Raw genomic sequence first — 20,545 nt, forward strand, 5'->3', positions numbered from 1 at the left:
TGAAAAATAAAAGTTCTGTTCTTATTAGCTTAAAGCTTGATTTAATCTTTGTTTAAATGCCAAAACTGTACTTAACTGAATTATTTAGAATGCCGTAAGTTTGCACAGTTTCATATATGTATATAATCATGTTCACGTGTATTTAGATACATATAATGCCTTCTAAATGAGTTTTGCTCTTAAATCATTTGGCTTGCTGTTTACTCCCTTTTGTAGTTTTTAATCTAAGGAACTTTAAGTCTAAACTGAAAAGTTATCACATTTAAAGCTTTCTCTTTGTGCAATCTGAGTATATGTGAGAAACCACAACTGGCATAATTTGTCTTAGTTGATATTCAGGGCTTTAGAAGTCATTGTTTCCGGGCGTGGTTAAGTGAATTTAAGAGATTTATTGCTCTAGAAAGTACAGATGGCCAAAGGACCATTTTGTATTGTTTCCTGGTTTACTAGTCTGGTTATACTGTGTGTGCTGATATACTCTATTCTTTTTGTTATAGATTGTCTTAACGGTAGGTCAAGTAATAAAAAAAAAAATGAAATAATTTACATTCTTAAATGAATCGGTTTTTATTCCCCTTTTCCTTTCCTTGTCTTCTTCCCTCTCTCCCCCAGAAACTTTGAAATCTGGTGGGCAAGAATGAAAATCAAGTGAATTAGGGGATTAGTGTTTTGAAGGGATTATGTTTGTTTTCAACGTTTTCCAATTCAGTTTGTTAAAGAATGAGTCCGAAATCCTTACTCGAAGCATAATTGAGTTGTTAGCCGACCTGTTCACTGAGTAATAGAAGGAAAAAGTTAACTCAAAAGCTGAGAGATTTCCTTTTTATCTGAGACAAGAGTGGTTCTCTGCCCTTGGAACTTTCCCAGAGCTCACGGGAATCGTCATTTCTGTATCAGCATACTCTGTGGCTTAAATTCAATACATGCGTTTGGCTATTTAGGTATGCTTCTATATATTTTGCATTCATGGAGTCTTAATTCTGCTACTCCTCAGGTTTCTGAGACGATTCAGTTGTACTCATTAGTTTATTGGTATTAATGTCTTCACGTCCAGTGAAGATGTGTCATATTCCCGAACATTCTTTAATTTGTGCTGCTTTGTAACATGCACACTTTGTCCTGATTTAGTAGCCCCTTCCCTCAGCCCCCTGGAGGCAGAGCATGTAGAGTCACCACGGATAATAACTGAAGAGAACTTCCTTGGATTGACTGCGCTGATTCTGTTCTCATTCTTCTAGAACACTGGCTCATGTGGAATTGTTTTTTGTCTTTTGCTGACTTAGATGCTGACATTTTAGAATTGGAGGAGCATGATGATCATTTTCTTTAAAAAATTTTTTTAAATGTTTATTTGTTTTTGAGACGGAGACAGAGTGTGAGTGGGGGAGGGGCAGAGAGAGAGAGGGAGACACAGAATCTGAAACAGACTCCAGGCTCTGAGCTGTCAGCACAGAGCCTGATGTGGGGCTCGAACCCACGAGCCGTGAGATCATGACCTGAGCTGAAGTCGGATGCTCAGCTGACTGAGCCACCCAGGCTTCCCCAGATGATCATTTTCTTAATCCTGCTTTATCGCTGGTCATGGATTAATAACGGAATCCTTTCTTGTATTTTTGTTAGGCCCCGGCACTGTGTTTCTAGACGGCTAAAACAGCACCGAAATGCAAAGGCCACATCGCCATTTAATGCTCCCCCTAAAGTGAGCTATCCTAACCACTACCAGTAAAAAGGGAAAATCTTAAACCTCTCCCTTCTTACCCTGTGGAACTTTCACATCGAGATCGGTATTGTTGTGTACATTTAAAGTTTAAATTTGTTAACGTAAGTTCAGAGCTGTGACTTCATCCCGGGTCAACCTAAAACCCAAACCACTAGAGAGTGTAATCTTTCTCGTTTTGTGCCAAGTTCTGCCAATTTAGCTTAAGTAGCTTTGTGATTCTCCAAGTCGCCACTAGATGGAGAGCTTTTTTTTTTTTTTTTTTTTATCATCTTGGTTAATCTCAAATGAGTTACACAGTTGGTCCTTGTATGTTCGTGGTGTTGTATTTGTGAATTCTGCAGATTTGCCTACGGGCTAAAATTTGTGACCCCCCCCCCCAAGTCGGTACACGGAGCACCTTCCCTGTCATTCGGGGACATGGGCGGAGGGGCAAAGACTTTGATTCTCCCAACATGCGGGTGCCCAGCTGAGCTTGAACAAAGGGATGCTCTGCCTTCTGGTTTCGGCTCTCACACTGTCATCACATGTCTGTTTCACGGTCTGTTTAGTGCTACTCTGGCAGTTTTGTGCTTTCTGTTGGTGACTGCACCATTTGAAATGGCCCCCAAGCGTAGTGCTGAAGTGCTAACTAGTGTTCCTAAGGGCGAGAAAGTCGTGATGTGTGTCTGGTGGGGAAAGGAAGTGTATTAAGTTGCTTCTTTCAGGCACGAGTTGCAGTGCTGTTGGCCACAAGTTCGGTGTTGTAAACCGACAACGCATAGGGTGGTGTCTTCAACACACGAGTCAAGATTATGTATTGATTTGTTTACAGAAGTGTCGCCACTAGAGGCTCCTGGGAATCTACCCCCTGTGTGTCCTCTAGGAGTGGATGATTCAGTCTCCACCAATTTGGCGGCTGCGGAGACTTTATAGACCGTAAAACTACCACGAATAAGAGAACCCACTGCACTTTCTCCGGTCTTCGAGCTCAGATTGTCCTCCTGGCTTTTGTGCAGGCTCAAACAAATTCCTTCCAACCCCTTCCTCTCCCAATTCATGTAACTGTACAGTGTCCTTTCACTCTTCAGTTCGTTGTCCATAGTAACGTGAAAAGCTTCTACAAAGAGAGGGGAGAATTTTTGTGTTAGGGGAAGTTGAACAGTGGTCCAGAATGGACGTGTTGGAAGAAGCTGACCATCGTAAGAGAGGAGCCTTTTTGCTTTCTGGTATTTTTGACATTGATGCGGTCTTGTCCTCCGCATCAGTGAAAAAATAATGGAGCGTTGAAGCAAATAATTAGATCTCTCCGTACCCTACGTATTGTAGTCAAACTGATTGCTGTTACTCTTAGTTTGTAAAAGGCACCAAAATTTATCGTAGGCCATTCTCACACCAGCGCGCTGTCCTCAGCGTGGCTGGGTTTGACATGGGGCTGTGGCTTGCCTTCCGCAGGCTCTGCAGCTCGGCATCCCAGACTGTTCTGTGCTATTCTTGGAACATCTTTGCCTGCATATTTTTTTCTGCCATCCTGTGTGCGGTGACCTGGTCCCTCTACCCAAAGGAAACCCTGTGTTGAAGTAGGAGACAGCCCATCAAGTGGGAAACCCTGAGCAGCAGTAGAGCCCTACCGTGATGGAAGTCTCTGGGGTGAAGGTTCTACGAAAGGGTTCATTTTCTCCGGAAACAAACACAACTTCACAGACTGCCGTACCGTTGGGTTTCTGTGTCACAGTGGGAAGAACACCCGGGAGTTGGTTTAAATCATTCACTGGTGTGATTTGAGTTAATCTCTCTGAGACCATTTTTTCCTGTATACACTGTTCCCCCTGTGTGTTCGGGAGTCTCAGAAACCTGTTTGTTGACTCTCCTAACCCAAGCTCAGCGAATGTCACAGAGACCCAGGTTTACGGGGACCAGCTGGGTCAGAAAGACCCGTGTCACTGTCCAGTGAGGAGGGCTTGGGTGACCTTTCCGGTTCCTGACCTGGGACCTGCTTCGCTGACAGCTTTCAAGTCCCCCTCCCCCCCACCCCCACCCCCCCTCACATTTCTAGAATTGGAATCTCTGGCCTCAGAGAAGTTGATGTGATCGAGGCAGCCATTTTTACTTGTGGACTGACTGATCACTCCCACAGGAGGACTACGTTCCTGTCATTTGGGTTTTCAGACCTGACTTAGGGCACGTGAGACAGAGCCTCCGGTGACAGGCCTCTCCGATGTGGGCGAGTCAGTAGGGAGAAAGCTGAGGGGACGTGACCCCTATCTACTCAACTTCTAAGGGAGGCTTCGAAAGTCAACTCAATTTAGTCCTTTTTGGATAAAGCAGCTGGGGAGGGGCGTCCAGAGCGTCAGACCTGTCCAGAGAGCCCCCTGCCTCTCGGGAACCAGGAGGGTGACAGGTTCTGGGATCTTCTGGAAAAGAGGATTGTGGGGGAGGGGTGGGCCCTGGCTTTTCTCCTGCCGGAGTACGGGCTCACGCACGTGCCCTTCCCCCTTCGGGACGGCCCTGCTTTTCCCTTCACTGAAGTTCCTTCTATTGTTGCCAGACGCTAATTTTGACATACCCGACGTCCTTTCACTTGAGATTTAAATACTCTTTAGATTGAACACATCCCCTTTCAGATAGTCTGAGCAAATTCCTATGTTCTTTCTACCTCTCGTAATAACGTTGGAGAAACTACTTTTGGACCAGCCAGCCGGGGATTATTCTATTCACTTGGGCCACAGTGACTGGGACATAAATAGAAAGGGTTAGGTCTACTTTGAACCGGTTGGAGAGCTACCATTTTTAGATTTTTTGTTTTGTTTTTTTGTCTGCTTGTGAGATGCCAGGTATTTTATCTGGATCAGAAATTATCCTCGTAGATATTCTAAGGATCTGGAGGTCAGCTAGGTGCCACTGGTGTCCTTTTATTTTATTTGTTCTACCCTTTTCCCGGGGACAAGGCTTCCCGGCCTTCCAAGCCCGACTCCTGTCCAGATTCCCCTGGTGGGTTCAGGAGCTGGTCTGTGGCCTTGTTGAAGCAGTGCCTTCTGGGAAAGAGGGAGCCAAGGAGGTGCCCTAGAGAAGCAGTGCACCGAGGAAGTTCGGCGGATCCCTCTCCTTTGGATCTTGCTCCTGTAGAATCATCCTGGTGCCCCAGGACTTCCTGACCCAGCGCCTCCCCCCTCGACGGGGGTGCGGGGAAGCCGGGGTCCACACCCGCGTCCACCGCCGGCCGCAGGCGTCGTCCCTGACATGCGGCTTCACCCGGCCCCTAGCTTGTCGGGTTAGCCCGGCCAGAGTCCGGGGCCGACTCTCCTGCGGGGTCACTGGCTATGACGCTCTGCTCTCCGTGGGCCTCCACACACCCCTTCACTGTCTGTAGGATGATTTGGAGTCTCCGGTCCAGGGCCAGCAGGTGGGGCTCCGTGAGCACGGGGCTGAGCTCGTCTTCTAGCAAAGACTCCCGCATCACGTCGCTGAGTCTGTAGTCGCCTTGGGCCAGCAGCTGCAGGTGCGAAAGCGTTTTCTTTTTTATCCTGGAAGGACAAAGTCAGAGGAGGCAAGTTAAGTAAATGCAAAGGGAAAAGCCTGCCCGAACTCGGTTCCCCGCAAGCAGCTGTTGTAGCTCATGTCCCGGGAGCCGCCTTCCCCGGGGTCTTTCGAGCCCATTTTCACGAAAACCAGGGAAAAGGAAATAAGCCACATTGAATGGCATCTCAAGGAGATTTAAAGCCAACGAGAGAAGCTTCTGGCAGGTGACATGATGAGGACGTTCGCCATCTCAAAAGCCAGCCCTCCAGGTTGTTCCTTGCCAACTTTATACGATCTCTGTGTCAGGTTCTTGGAGGGATGGCAATGGGGTGGAACCAATCCGGGCTTTAGGAATTTGATTTCTTCGTATGTGGGGATCCGACTTGCACTCAGATGGGTAAGCAGCTTAATTGTCCGACTGGCTTTCTCAACAGCCACTGCCTCGCCTGAGGAGGACAGGGAGGGATGGAGGGAGGCACACTTAAGTGAAGCTAGGAAGCAGATAAAAAGCATGCTTCGCTCTGAGTTTTCCAGCCGGAAATGAAAGGTGGTTTTGCTAGGCGCGCGTCCCGGGATTTCTAGTTAGATCTGGATACCGCACCTGAGCAGGTGGGCCACTTCACGAGCCTGACCTGAGCCCCGGAGAGGTGTGGAGGTGGGTTAGACATTCTCTAGAGAATGGCGGCCGCACAAAGTCTAACTACCTCCTTTCAACCTGACGTGAGTTTATGGGACTTTTTTTTTTTTTTAAGATTTTATTTTTAAGTACTCTCTACACCCAATGTGGGGCTCGAACCCCCAACCTGATCTGAGATCAAGAGTCGTGTGTTCTACCAACTGAGCCAGCCGACCGCCCCAAGTTTATGGGATTTCCATCCGGATCTTAGACCTGTGAGCAGGTAGTAATCTGAGCTTCTGTGAGTGCTGAGCGAAGCAGAGATGTGATTAGTCCCGTTGAAGACCCAGGTTTTGCAAGAGTGAGATCTCTGAGTGGGTTAAAGATTAAAGTTGGCAACCGGAGGGTTTGCAAGCCTTGAGGTCCTCAGTCATCCTATGCTGAAAGGTGAAAGAGGCTGTTGCTGGGGACGGTTCTGTGGCTGTACCAGAAAGGAGGTCACTACCTTCATCCTTCCCACCGGTGTCCTAGCGCACACTTGAGACCTTCAGAGTGTGAAGAGTCGCGATCGTGACCTGCCCCGGAGCTGAAAGCTTACCTGCAACACTGGGACAGCGGTGACAGGATGGAGAGTTCGTCCTGGGAGTGTCGTCCAAACCTGGAAGGGGACACGGGCTTTCAGGGTGGCCTCCTTCTTAATGGTTGCCTCTCTCCTCTACCTCAGCCTTGTTTTGACTCACAGCCCTGGGGTAAAACGCCGGGGATCGTGTGGCTTCCTCTCCAGCCCCCTCCTCAATCAGCTCACAGAAGCCTCTGTCCAAAGATGTGCATTCATTCGTTCATTCGTTCATTCATTCCCTAACTGCAGGGGACCAGGCACTGAGGATGAACCGTGTGTTCTGCCTCCAAGACTGAACCACACGGTAAAAAAAAAAAATACGGAAAACGTGAGTCTGTTTCACTAACGCTCCCAGGTAGGAGGGGACTCTAGCGTCACTTAGCAAAGAGGAAGAGGCAAAGGAAGCGGAAGGAGTGTGGCAAGGCGGCCGGAAACGGGATGGGGAAGGGCCTCCCGTTTGCCCCGGGCAGCCGCACCAGGGCCACGGCCTCAGCCCACTTACCCTCTGGCGTTGTCAAGGTGAATAAGGAACCCGTCATCCCCAAATTTGGTGAACATCTCGTAATGGTGACGGTCCATGTTCCCTGTGAAGGAGGGCAGACGCTGCGGACCTCTGAGCTCTCCCGGGCACGGAGGCCTGTCACCGGCTGAGGCCGGACTCCGAACCCAGGGCCGCAGGCTGTTTCCCCGGGGTCCTGAGTGGAGCCGCAGAGGGAGAAGGGAGCCAACCCAGGCAAGCAAGCCCTCCGGTGGGCCGTTTTCACACCGCGTGCCTGCCTCCCGAGCGACGTCCTCTCTGAAGAGGGGAGCGTGGGAACTTCTGTCGTCTGGGACCTGGCCGCTCCCCAGCTCACTCAGTCCTTGCGCTCCAGGCTGCAACTCTTCCGCCCAAGGTCACGGCGAATCCCAGCCCAAGAGGGGGGGGTGGCTGCTGCAGCCCAGGGCCCCAGCCCGGGGACCTACCTATCAAGAAGTCGAAGATGGCCATGTCGATGATGTTGAGGAGACGGCGGCTGCTGTTGTATGGGTAGATCTGTTTCACCGTGTCACAGTACAACGGATTGACCTCCCACCTGAGGGGGAGAAGAAGTCCTGGGGCTGGAAGAGCCAAGATGGCAAGGTGTTGGGGGTCCTTCTCACACCTCCCCTCGCCCCCTCCGATCCCTGCCTCCCCGATCCCACCCTGGGCTGCCGGCAGGTCCTGGGCATGCGGGTGGTAGCTGGGGACACAGGAGGCCCCCGGGCAAAGACGTCGGGGTGGGGGGGGGGGAGCTGCAGACCCCACGTGGGGCGAAGAAGGTTCTGGGTCCTGAGCATCCATTCTGCTGGGCGCTATACTCCCGGCTGGGATACCGCGTGCCAGAGCCTGCAGCTCCTGTCACCCAAGCCTCCTGGACCCTGGCCCTGAACCATTCGGAGCCCCCCTGCCAGGCCCCCAATTCTCTGTCACCTCTCCCTTTCCTATGCTCCTCTGCTAGAATGCCCCCTTGTCCCTGTCCATCTGCTGGGCTCTGACCCTGCCTTCACGAGTCCCCGAGGATCTGTCCTGTCCTCCAGAAACCCTTCTCCACTCACTTCTCCTCAGCAGTGGCTGGACGGATGAACCTATGCATTCCATCACCTGCTAGAAACTGAGCGCCTGCTGTGGGCTTGGCCCTGGGGGAGCAGCCAGAGGGAAGCAGGCGTCCCTCCCCTGGGCTCCTCATGGGCTCGTGTGTATGACAAGCAGGTGTAGCACCGTGTTTTCATACTCAGGCTTCTTGTCTGACCACCCCACTAGGCTGGGAGCCTCCCGAGGGGAGAGCCTGGGTCTTTGGTTTCCGTACCCCCTGGCACCCAGTACTGGGTACACAGTAGGCTCTTTGTAACGGAATCCATGAGCGAAAGGGGGAGACGAGGCACAGCTGGTTCCAGAATCCATGTCAGGCAAATGGTCGGGGGCAGCTTCTGGGGTCCAAAAGCCAGGCTAGCCGCCAGGCCTTGGGACAGGGACTGTAGCCACTGTCAGGGGCAAGCCTGGAGGGCTGGGGGCAGGGCACTGTGGCCAGGGGGCCAACTCACTCCTCTTTTCCTGCCAGCGAGTAGGAGCGGATCCAGGGGTTGGGCACAGACAGCCTGGGGGCCAGGTTGAGGGACGGCAGGAAGGCGGAGAGGGAGCCCTCCAGCAGGTGCGGGTTACCGCAGACGGCGTATTCAGTCTTGCACATGTATGGGCACTTGGCAAAGAAGCACACGTTGCTGGCTGGAGGGTGCGGAGGAGAGAGAGGACTAAGAGAAGGGGGCAAGGCCATTTTCCAGCGCCCCCCTCCCCCTCACCTCCCAAATCCTCTAGCAGGGAAGGGAAACCCTGAACTCACAGCTTGGGAAGAGGCAGAAGAAGAAGAAAATATTGCATTTCCAGATGTCAGGGCTTGTGAATGCTTTTTTTTTTTCAATTTATTTATTTTGAGAGAGAGACAGAGCCAGCGGGGGAGGGGCAGAGAGAGAGAGAGAGAGACAGGGAGAGAGAGAGAATCCCAAGCAGACTCCATGCTGTCAGCTCGGAGCCTGAGGCAGGGCCTGAACCCACAAAGCATGAGACCGTGAGCTGAGCCGGAACCCAACAGTCAGACGCTTAACCGACTGAGCCTCCCAGGCGCCCCGTGAATGCTTTTAGACTGGGGATGCTGGGTACCAATTTTCAAATGTCTCAGGACAGAGGAAGCGTGGGACCCCGCCTCCCGGCATCCCATCCGTGTGATTAGAATGTTCTTTGTTTGCATGGGTAACATCTGATGCCGGGGAGGCTGGCGCTGTAGCTCACGCCCACAAAGCCTGCTTGGCATCTCACACGCGTGATGCTCGGGGGCACCACGGGGGGGAGCGTCCGGGGGCAGCATATACCCATCCCGGTGGCAAACCCTGCTCCGGCCAGTACTCCACCTGGAGAGACGAAGAAAACACTCTGCAGGATTTCATTCTTGGTGACCTCTAGGATTTCCTTGGTGACATTGACTAGCCTCCCCACTGTGGGTGGCACTCGTCGGAAGTCCAGAATCCTGAAAGAGACAAAGCCTTGCTCAGGGAGGGCGGTGGTGGCCCGTTGGACGTCGACTGCCATTCCCGACCACGGCCAGCCGAGGGCGCTCTGCGCTACTGAGCTGACCGTGCCCAGGGCAAACCCGTATCGGAAGGAGTGGAAAAGGAATCCCGATTCCGGCAGGCCTCCTGGGCAAGCCTCCGCACAACGCAGGCCGTGTCCTAGGTCAGAGCTTCTCGTAATTCCATGTACGTAACGAGTCACCTGGCATCTCGCTCACTTGCAGGCTCTGACTCAGTGGGTCCAGGGGGGAGCCCGAGATTCGGCATTTGTGAAAAGCTCCCGGGTGGTGCCCCCTGGCGGCCAGTCCACAGAACACACCTTGAGTAGCAATGCCGGGCAAATAGGAGCGGAGGAAGTTTAGGACCGCGCTTTCACCTTTTAACATCGTTTAACTTTAAGACTCCTGGGGTACATGGGGGTGAATGCCTTTTCCCCGTCTCCAGAGCAGGAAACTAGAGCAAAGGGCAAGGTCAGCTCCAAGGTGGCAGCCTGAGCCTCCTGGCAGGGTTAGTTTTCTCTCTAGGTCATTCTTCTCATTACCTTAGAAACCTTGTGTTTTTCAGTGGTGGGGCTGAGTGAGGAAACGCGTTGGGTTCAAGGGCAACACTGAGGTTCACGAATGCCAGAAGGAAGAAATGCCAGGGGCTTCCCACCTGGGGGTCTGCCCAGCGCCCCTCTCTGGCGGTCAGCCCTCCAAGTCCACGCCACGTCCCCGGGGCCCGGCCCTACCTGTCCAGGTGGAAAGCTGCAATCTCAGCGTTGTGTCTCTGGAAGTCGATGAAATAGAAGAAGTCGGCGGGTGTCTCTTCATGTCGCTGCTGTCTGGAAGGAAGGGAGGAGTCACGCCCTGGACTCAGACTTCAGCGGGAGCCTGAGAAGAGAGCTGAGAAGCGTGATCGCAGGGAAGGGGAAACATGCTTTCATGCTTTTAAGGTCCGTGTGCATGACGGAGCGGGACACCACGGTCGGCCTGCGGCTCCCTGGGCGGGGGGCAGACCTGCAGGATTCTCCCCGGAGCTTGTCCGGCAGGCACTCCCCCTACCAGGTCTCCTGTTTGAGCAACTTTGGAGACAGCGGCTGATTCTTTTAAAAAATAGTTGAGTCCAGGGGTGCCTGGGTGGCCTAGTCGGTGAAGCGTCCGACTTCGGCTCAGGTCATGATCTCCCGGTTTGTGGGTTCGAGCCCCGCATCGGGCTCTGTGCTGATGGCTCGGAGCCTGGAGCCTGCTTCGGGTTCTGTGTCTCCCTCTCTCTCTGCCCCTCCCCAACTTGCGCCTGTGCACTCTCTCTCTCTCAAAAATAAATAAATTAAAAAAAATTTTTTTTGAAAAGTAGTTGGGTCCGGAAGAAAGACAGACATCCTTCAGCAGGTGTAAACAGAAGAGAACGAGTGGCTGGCACAGACCCAGGTGTCAAGGGTTAGGGGTAGACGAGTAGGCGGGGCAGTATAACAGGAACAGTGCCCTAGGGTTATTATTTTTTTTTAAATTTTTTTTAACGTTTATTTATTTTTGAGACAGAGAGAGACAGAGCATGAATGGGGGAGGGTCAGAGAGAGAAGGAGACACAGAATCCGAAACAGGCTCCAGGCTCTGAGCTGTCAGCACAGAGCCCGATGCAGGGCTCGAACTCAAAGACCGCGAGATCATGACCTGAGCCGAAGTCGGCCGCTCAACCGACTGAGCCACCCAGGCGCCCTGGGTTATTATATTATAGTTTAGTACAACTGATATTGAAGAACAGAGAGGGTTCAGGTCTTAGGGTGACAGGGGTGAGTAATCGAGCCTGTCCCCTCAGAGAAACCTCAGCTGGGTCCTGAGAGTGAGCCCAGCCAGAGGCTCGAGGGAGGCTGGTGCAGAGGAAATTGATTTATGTACATTTTAAAATTTCTAACGGATTCCTGAAAAGCGACAGCCTGCCCGGGTGTGACGGACCGGCTGGCGTGTGTGTTCAGGAAGGTGCCTCGCGGTCATCACGGGCAGCCTGGGTGACCTGCCTCGACGCTAAGATACAGAAGGACGAAGACCTTTGAGCAATCGTATCATCCATCGTGTGGGACCGCGAGAGAGCTGCAGAGGCCATCCACAGGTAAATAAGCACAGTGTTGCAGAAAGCTGTAAACACACAGCCCCAGCAATTGAAATAGTGACGTGCGCTTTGCCAAGAAACACAAGTCCTAGAAACCACAGCGAGAGGCTGCCCAGAGGCAGGGATTCTATTTAAAAAGGGCGCAGCCACATTTAGTGGACCGGCCTCGGTGCCCAGGCCTGCCCCACATCTCCTCACCAGCGTCGCCTCTGGATGTCTGGGCAGCAAGGACCGTCCGTGTGTCCCAGTCTCCAAATTTTAATTCCTGAAGAATATCCAGAAGAATACATCCAGGCATCCATCCCTAAGATTACACAATCTTCCGGCCCTTTCTAGAATTTTCTAAAGCATCTTTTCCCTGTTTTTGTAAGGCATATCTAGATGTGATTTTAAACTTGAAAATCATTTTTACCTGGGTGCTTCTCAGGCTTCGGCAAGCGCTGACGTATTTCTCAGTATATATATTGCATATATCACGTGAAAAATATAATCTTGAATTATGGTCAGAATTGAAATCATCTGAAGACGTTTTTAAGAAGGGACAAATGTTTTTTTTTTTTTTTACTGTAAGTTACATGTAGAAATAAACGCATGCTTTTCCAAGGAAAACATTTTTAAACGATGCTGTTTGGGTTTGGACTAAATTGCGTACAGATGCACATTTGCACTTTGTGTAACAGCGTAAGAATAGACACAATGTTGGAAACTTTTGCGTTAGGCTCAGAGAGATAACCCTGTTCGTTTGAACAGTGTTTGTATTTTGTTAAGTGAAGGGGCAGACAAGTACTTCCTGTTCTTTCCTGCAGGAAAACGTGGCCCGTGTGAGTGGTTTTCGTCCCCACGTATAAAAAGTCACAGTGAACCTCATCCGCTCTATATCAGCTTTCGTTTTAAAAGCTCACAGCCATGCTCATGTGCCGGATAAGAATTCTGCTCTGAGAATGCAACTCGTGGAGCCGATGAGGTGAGGTGAATTTGCAGATTTCTCATCGTTTTTTTAGTTTATTTAGAGAAAGAGAGAGCCGGAGTGGGGGGAGGGGCAGAGACAGAGGGAAAGGGAGAGAGAGAATCCCAAGCGGACTCTGTGCCATCAGCACAGAGCCCGACTCAGGGTTTGATCTCACGAACCGCATGATCATGACCTGAGCCAAAATCAGGGGTGGGATGCTTAACCAACTGAGCCACCCAGGGGCCCCAGTTTATCACTGTTTTTATGCTTCTCTTTAATGCCTCGTGTTTCTACATCCGCATTCCTTCTGCCTCCTCTCTGTAACCAGTGCTCACCTCTGAGCCTGCGCTCACCCCGCATGACTAACCATAATAATCATTTAAAGCCCTGTAATTCCCCAAACTTGGTGGCTCTGTGTTCAGCCGAGTGGTGCGACAAAGAATCACCTGCCTTCTCCTGGAGCCAGGTGTGCTCGCTGGGATCGCTCCCTTTAAAAAGGAACACACAGGGCGCCTGGGTGGCTCAGTCGGTTAAGCGTCCGACTTCAGCTCAGGTCACGATCTCACGGTCTGTGAGTTCGGCCCCGCGTCAGGCTCTGGGCTGATGGCTCAGAGCCTGGAGCCTGCTTCCGATTCTGTGTCTCCCTCTCTCTCTCTCTGCCCCTCCCCCGTTCATGCTCTGTCTCTCTCTGTCTCAAAAATAAATAAACGTTAAAAAAAAAAAAAAAGGAACACAATTTTCCCCCAATATTGCTCACTGGGATCGCTCCCTTTAAAAAGGAACACAATTTTCCCCCAGTATTTTATATGCCTGAATACGAGATGAGATCCCCTCCCAAAACTGTCCCTCAGAAAAGTGAACTTCTCTATACTTGATTCCTTGCCTGTTCTCAAATGACACAGCCTCCTCTTATTTTGTCGGGGATAGACTCCTTCAGCAGAGATGCCTCCATTCTGCGTTGGGTTTTTTTACCGACAGAACTGGTTAAAACAGACTGGTGGCAGTGAAGGGTGTAGAACTTAACATTCTTTCAACATTGGCCCCCAACTTGACCCTGGTGACGATGATGATTGACATTAAGCATTTTGGATGAGTGATGGTTCGCTGGGTGGCTCAGTTGGTTAAGCGTCTGACTCTTGATTTTGGCTCAGGTCATGATCTCACAGTTCGTGGGATCGAGCCCCATGTTGGGCTCTGTGCTGACAGCGTGGAGCCTGCTTGGGATTCTCTCTCCCTCTCTCTCTGCCCGTCCCTTGCTCGCGCTCTCTGTCTCTCTCTCTCAAAATAAATAAATAAAATTTTTTTGGATGAGCGAGGAAAGAGTCTGGAAGGAACAGGCAAGATTTCTACGAATCTACATATCGTTTTATAGGATGGGGTCTTTTTCATCAATAAATTAAACATAGGCAGACATTCACTTATTTCATGTACCTCTCTGATAAGTTACAGGTTGAAATTGACCAAATAACTAGGTGTTTGGATTCTCACACGGGAGCAATGGAGGATCCCCTTATGTAGCAGCGGTTCCCAAGGTCGTCTGGCCTTGGGATCACAGGGGGAGCTCCCAGACCAGTCCTAGTGGACTCCCGGAGGGTGGGACTCAGGCATCAGGCTATTTATTTATTTATTTATTTATTTTTGAGACAGAGACACAGCATGAATGGGGGAGGATCAGAGAGAGAGGGAGACACAGAATCTGAAACAGGCTCCAGGCTCTGAGCTGTCAGCACAGAGCCCGACGCGGGGCTCGAAGTCAGGAACCGTGAGACTGTGATCTGAGCTGAAGCGAGACGCTGAACCGACTGAGCCACCCAGGCGCCCCAGGCATCAGGATATTTAAGGGTCCCCAAGTGATCCCAGTGTACACAGAAGCTCTCTTTAAAGGGGTGTTTTGTCAAAGCAATGCACGTACTAAGGCCTGTCCGTTGCCAGAGGTTTGGACTCTAAGTCAGTCTAATTGGATCCCCTGGAAGACAGTGCTTTCTGGCAGAAAGCGTGACCTGGGTAACGGGAACCCCTCTTGGGCCATTTTCCCTTGTGCGTGTCATCTGCAGGAGGGACAGTGTCACCTCAAAAGTCCCCAGTCTTTGAGCTATAGACCCTTTGGGGCCAGGAATCCATATGCACCCCAAGCTCTGTCTGTAGACTGACTGCATAGTATTTCGCCCACACATCTGTGCCACAGTATTTTTTTTTTCAACGTTTATTTATTTTTTTTGGGACAGAGAGAGACAGAGCATGAACGGGGGAGGGGCAGAGAGAGAGGGAGACACAGAATCGGAAACAGGCTCCAGGCTCCGAGCCATCTGCCCAGAGCCTGACGCGGGGCTCGAACTCACGGACCGCGAGATCGTGACCTGGCTGAAGTCGGACGCTTAACCGACTGCGCCACCCAGGCGCCCCTGTGCCACAGTATTTTAAAGACATGTATGTGCTGTTGTTAGGAATAAAACCGAAATAAACGTAAAGGTGTAATTTTCTCCCTAGTACCTTTCTTCATTGTCTAGTTTCTCAGTCATCTATAAAGTAGACTTTGTGAGGGTCCTGGGCCTGGAAACAAAAGTGGGGATCAAGTATAGAGGTGCAGCGGGAATTCTGCAAGCCAGCCGTCTGGGTTTGAATCCCAGTTCCGCTGCTTGCAGCAGGGAGGTTGGGGCAAGGTGGCCCCTCTGTGACAGTCGCTGGCCCATAAGCCTATCGATGACCCCAGAGCCAATCAGGTAAAGCATGTGGCCTAGATACGAGCACCGACCTGATCAAGACTGCCTTTTACTGTTTTTCATGATCACTAAAATGAGTTATACGCTTGGGCAGACTGCCCCCAAGAGAGCCCATAAAGGACTAGCTTGAAGGTTTTAGCCCACATTTATTAATTTTTGGTCAAAACTCCCTTACGGCTGCCCCAGCTGGACGTGGAGGTGAGGAAGGCAGTCACTTACCTCATGGGTTTGAACATGGCCTTCCCGAAGTCTGAGAACCTCAGAACCAGCTTGAGGTGGACCCCACTGGGTTTCACAACTGTAAGGGGGAGAAGGGGGGGAGTTAACAATCCTTCTGGGCCTAACCTCGGGGCTGTGAGCCTTTGTTCACTCAAAAAACCCAGCTGATTTCTTCTCTTGGCTCTTACTGAATAAGACCCCGAAGCCTAGCGTTTGCTTTCAAAACCTTGCAGGGTAAGGTCTAGCGTGTCAGGCCACGGAGAGTGGGTCCAGGGGCTCAAGACATTACTTTGTCTGCTGTTGTGGGAACAGGGCAGACAATGCGGGATTCCCCGGACAGACACTCACTGCAAACCCCAGAAAACGTTTTCCTAAGAAAAACCACAGTCTTCCTCTTTGTACCTCCGTCCCAATGGATTCTGGTTGTGCCACCTGTTACATTGCACTGGGCGAGTTTATCTACATCTCTTTCCATTCGACACTGCATACCTGGGTGAGACAGGGTCTGGTGAGTAAGACACCTGCGGGGGCACCTCCATCACCCTGAGCTGAGCGCTGCCTCCAGGGATGTCATGGAGCCCTTCACACGCTTTGCCCCATCCTGGCCTTGCTATAAGCCCCGTGACGGTTGGGACAACGACTTGCTCCACCTTTGCCTTCTATCAGATGGCAAAGGGCAGGTGCTAAACTAAAGGAAAGGGGAGGCCCGGGCCCTACGAACTTTCTTCCAAACCTTTGTCACATCGTGACTTACACGGGGATTTCCCTGTTGGGTAAGTATTGCCGTCAATGCGTGAGGTTACTCATCGCTGGCGGTGACTGGCCTGTGTCCGGCCCAGACCTGCCCACGCTGAGGGCTGGGGATTCCGGTGTCCAGGCACAACTGTACCCAATTCATAGCACCCCGGGAGGGGCTACAGCCCACATTTATCTTTTTGATTCTTTTCATCATTTACCCCGGTGGGTCTCAACTTTGGGTACATTAGAAGCACCCGGAGGGCTTCAAAATTCTGCTGCCTGGGGATCACCCCATACAACTGAATTAAAATCTCCTGGGGTGGGGGGAGGTCAGTACATGGTACCTTTTAAAGCTCTCCGGGCAACTCTAGTACGGGGCCAGCTTGAGAACCGACGATGTTGTTAATTTCCAGATTCCGATTCAGAAAAGCAGAGTGGGGACGGAAATTTTGCATCCCTTTCTATTTTTATTTTTTTTAAGCAGGCTTCGGGCCCAGCGCAGAGCCCAGCTGGGGCTTGAACTCACAACCCTGAGATCGAGGCCTGAGCTGAGATCAATGGTTGGATGCTTAACTGACTGAGCCACCCAGGCACCCCGACATTTTGCATTCCTAGCAAGCTCCTTGATGATGCAGGGACCCCAGGCTCACCAGCGGGGCCTGGTAACTGTCCTTCTTAAAATCCCTTTTCTTTTGTGTGGGTGGATGGGTGGGGGAAAATGTCGCGTTCTCAGAGATTAGGCAGAGAGAGTCATGCTCCAACTTCTGACCAGAAGTGGACCACAGAGTGGACGATGGGCTCCCCCCTGTTGTTGCCAAATCTTGGGGTTCACAGGGCTGTGGAGGGGAGGGGGCTGGACAGAGGCGGGGCCGGGCCACTTACTCTGGGTGCAGTCACAAGCCCCAAGCAGGGCTTTCTCGTCCTGACTGTAATCTGCAAAGAAGGCAAAAGGCAGTGAGAACATCCAGGCTTGTTCCTGGAAGAGCCCACCACACAGGGGCCTCGACTCTGGTTTAGACCGCAGTAGGGGAGACGGTGAGGCGGCCCAGGGGGCCCTTGCCCACTCAGCAGGGCACGTCCCGGGGTCCCAGCTGGCTGCAGCCTCCACCCTGCTCCGTCCCAGGGCCCGTGCCCTCTAGCCCTTCAGCGGGTACTCGAGCAGCGCCTGGGTGAGTGAAGGACGCTAGTCTGGTCTCTGCTAGAAACTGGACTGTTGGAGTGCTTGAGAGCCCAGACCTGGGACACAGCAGGTCTGTGTTTGAATCCCAGCGCCACCACGGGGTCTTTGGCTGAGCTGATTAACCTCTCTGAGTCTCAGTTTCCCCGCCTGTAAAATGGCCGTGATAAGGTCTACGTCACGTAGTCACTGTATGAAAGATCGTTGACAGGTTCCAAAGGAGCATCCAATAAATGGTAGCAAAACCACCATCCTTTAAGTGTGTGGAAACCCTTAGGGCTCTCTGATGGGGTGGTGAGGCGATCAGAATGAAAAGAGGTCTTTCAAAGGGGGAAAGGATCAATGGCTAGCCTTTTCTTCTTCTTACCTATCAGGTGTCAGGGTCAACCCTTTAAGATTTCACGCTAGAGCCCAGCCTGACATGGTTTACGCAGCTTCTCTGGGAGAAAGTCAAGGCGTCCCACAAGGCGACCCTGTGAGTCTCACCAGCGCTGATGGTGGGAGAGCGCCTCATGTCCTGGAGGAGTTGGCGGACGACAGGGCTGGACCGGGGGTACAGCCCGTGGCGGCTGATCCCCAGGTGGAACTGGATCCAGCTGGCGTCAAGTTGGAGCTGTAGTGGCGCGTCCAGGGAGGTAAGGTTGAGCTGTTCTTGGTACATCTTGTGCCGCCTGAAAGAGCAGAGAGAGTTTTGTTCTGTTTCAGTTGGGCTACGAGAAGGCAGAGACTTGCGAAAGCACCGTGTCTGGGCTCTCTATTCATTCTTTCGTTCATTCAGCAGCAGTATTAAGCGCCCACTGTGTACCCGGCCTTTTGCTGTGCTTAGGATACCTTGGCGGGGGGGGGGGGGAGCGGGGAGCAAAACGGGCACACGCCTTCCTTGCCCTCTGAGGGCTTACAATCTAGCGAGTGCAACAGGTGCATGGTTACACAGTGTCATACACAAACACACAAATACCTAACTATAAACCATGACAACCACGGCAGAGGAAAAGAGTAGATGATGACGAGTCAAATTGGGGACTTCCTATAATTGGGGATCTCGGGGAGGTGTTCTGGGCCTCTCCTGTGCACTTTCCCATGGAAAAGTCTGTATGTTATATTTCCCCACTATTTTCTGACCTTCGGAGAGAAGGAAGTGAACGGAGGGCAAGGATCCCTGAAGTAGAGACAGATTAGACAATAGATTAAACGATGAGTCATATAGGAAAAGAAGAATTAATGAGCCATTTACTGTTGGCCCACTCAAGAGCCTTTTCTACCAGGGCACAAATAAAAACCAATGCCAGTGCCCTCCGGAGGCCAAGAGTCTAGTTTGGGAGACGAGTTGTAGGTCTGTGAAATCATGGGAGCCAAATAGAAGGCAGTTCTAAGTTGACTGCTAGATATGTGGCTCAGACTACCCAATATTTTGGAGAAGGGAAAGACTGGTCAGAGGAAGACAATCGGGGAGGAAGGTGGACTTCAGCTTGATCCTAATGAATGGGGGGCGTTTGGATGGAACGGGGTATTACAGGGGTGCGCGAGGAGAGGCCGGCGGGCGACAGGTGTATCTAAGGATTAGAGAGGGAGGCATTATTTCAACAGATGGTTGAATAAAAAGGTGGAGGCTTCCAGCTGGAAGGCAGAGCAAATTAGCATGATGTCACCTGGCGAGGAGACGCTGACTGCAGGGGAGCGTGGGATTTGGGGGGCAGGGAAATGGTGCTCCTCTATGTGCATATTTCTCAAGCTGATGCCACACCTCTGAGGTCTGTGATGGGTTGGTGTGGGTTTTTAAAACATTTTTTTTTTGCTATGATTTTTGATTTCTGAATTCTGTCATTGTGAATTCTGTTAAGGATAAAGCATCCAGTAATGTAGCCGGGTCAACATCGACTCGCTGTTTTGTAAAAACATTTAATTACATAGGAATTCATTTTGATTTTGGAGTTCTTTTTGAGCCAACACATTTTCTTTGTTCAGGTCCTGCCGCGTTTGAAAAGCTTTTGTGTATTTTAGGCACTGTGTCCACACTGCTAACGAACCCTGACCCCACCGTCTTAGCTCAGATGCCCAAATAAAATACCGCTGCCCGGGAGAGTCAACAGCAGGCATTTATTTTCGCACGCTTCTGGAGGCCGAAGTCCAAGATCAGAATGTGGCCACGTTCTGATTTCGCCTGCGCCCCCTCTCGCCTTCTCTCGGCCTCGCGGATGGCCGCCTTCGTTGCTTCCTCACGTTGTCTTCTCTCTGTGTGCGAGCATCCCTGGCGTCTCCTGCTCTCATAAGGACACCAGTCCTATTGAATTAGGGCCCGCTCTATGTAGGAATCTTGGGGGTCGGGGACACAAATCGGTCCACAGTACTTGCCCATTTACAATCTTTGCGGCTAGTCGCCAGGAAGGTCCATGCCAGAAGGCTTTCCTCAACCCCAGCCAGGAGGTCAGGAGAGAGAAGGGGTGCGGACGGCGAGGTAACGCTACATGGACGGAACTTCCTTTCTGGACACATTTCTACCCATCTACAGAACTCAGGCTCACATCCGTCAGGCAGAGCTATGCGTTTCCATTTTCTCCTTTATCAGCCTCTCCGGGGGGCTAAGATAACCTGGCAGCAGTGTGTGTATACTGGCCCCCGCTGGCCACCGTAACACAATTCTGCAGACCAGGTGGCTTAGCCAACGGACATAGGTTTCTTGCAGTTCTATAGGCTGGCAAGTCCAAGAGTAAGGTATGGGCAGATTTAGTTCTTTTTTTAAGAAAATATTTATTTATTTATTTTGAGAGAGAGAGAGAGAGAGAGAGAGAGAGAGAGAGAGAGAGAACATGTAGGAGCAGGGGAGGGGCAGAGAGAGAGGAAGAGAGGGAATCCCAAGCAGGCTCCACACTGTCAGGGCAGAGCCCATCGTGGGGCTCGAACTCATGAACCTTGAGGTTGTGACCTGAGCAGAAATCAGGAGTCAGCCACGTAACTGGCCGAGCCACCCAGGCGCCCCCAGATTGAGCTCTGGATGAGGGTTTTTACTTCTTGACTTGCCGATGGCCACCCTCTCGCTGTGTCTTCACGTGGAGAGAGGGGAACCTCTTGTTCTCTTCTTGTAAGGATACTAATCCCGTCATGGGCCTCGACCCTCCTGACCTC

General features: G+C 51.5%; 1 protein-coding gene across 2 annotated transcripts in view; it reads right to left on the reverse strand.

Annotated features, from left to right (window-relative positions):
• Positions 1–4,588: 4,588 nt before the first annotated feature.
• The window catches only part of FAM20A (FAM20A golgi associated secretory pathway pseudokinase), a 52,723-nt gene continuing 36,766 nt past the window's right edge, over positions 4,589–20,545 (reverse strand). The window contains exons 2-11 of one of the 2 annotated variants that reach the window (XM_023243542.2): positions 17,909–18,093; positions 17,128–17,178; positions 15,508–15,586; positions 10,262–10,354; positions 9,373–9,488; positions 8,512–8,692; positions 7,414–7,523; positions 6,953–7,034; positions 6,430–6,489; positions 4,589–5,220 (exon numbers count right to left, since the gene is read on the reverse strand). In XM_023243542.2, coding sequence (XP_023099310.1) covers positions 4,956–5,220; positions 6,430–6,489; positions 6,953–7,034; positions 7,414–7,523; positions 8,512–8,692; positions 9,373–9,488; positions 10,262–10,354; positions 15,508–15,586; positions 17,128–17,178; positions 17,909–18,093 — 1,222 coding nt within the window. In that variant the 3' untranslated portion in view covers positions 4,589–4,955. Of the gene's footprint in view, positions 5,221–5,247; positions 5,662–6,429; positions 6,490–6,952; positions 7,035–7,413; positions 7,524–8,511; positions 8,693–9,372; positions 9,489–10,261; positions 10,355–15,507; positions 15,587–17,127; positions 17,179–17,908; positions 18,094–20,545 lie in introns of those variants that run through there. The other variant, XM_023243543.2, reaches the window with a different exon arrangement.

Source organism: Felis catus, chromosome E1 (assembly GCF_018350175.1).
Source record: "Felis catus isolate Fca126 chromosome E1, F.catus_Fca126_mat1.0, whole genome shotgun sequence".
Lineage (NCBI taxonomy): Eukaryota > Metazoa > Chordata > Mammalia > Carnivora > Felidae > Felis > Felis catus.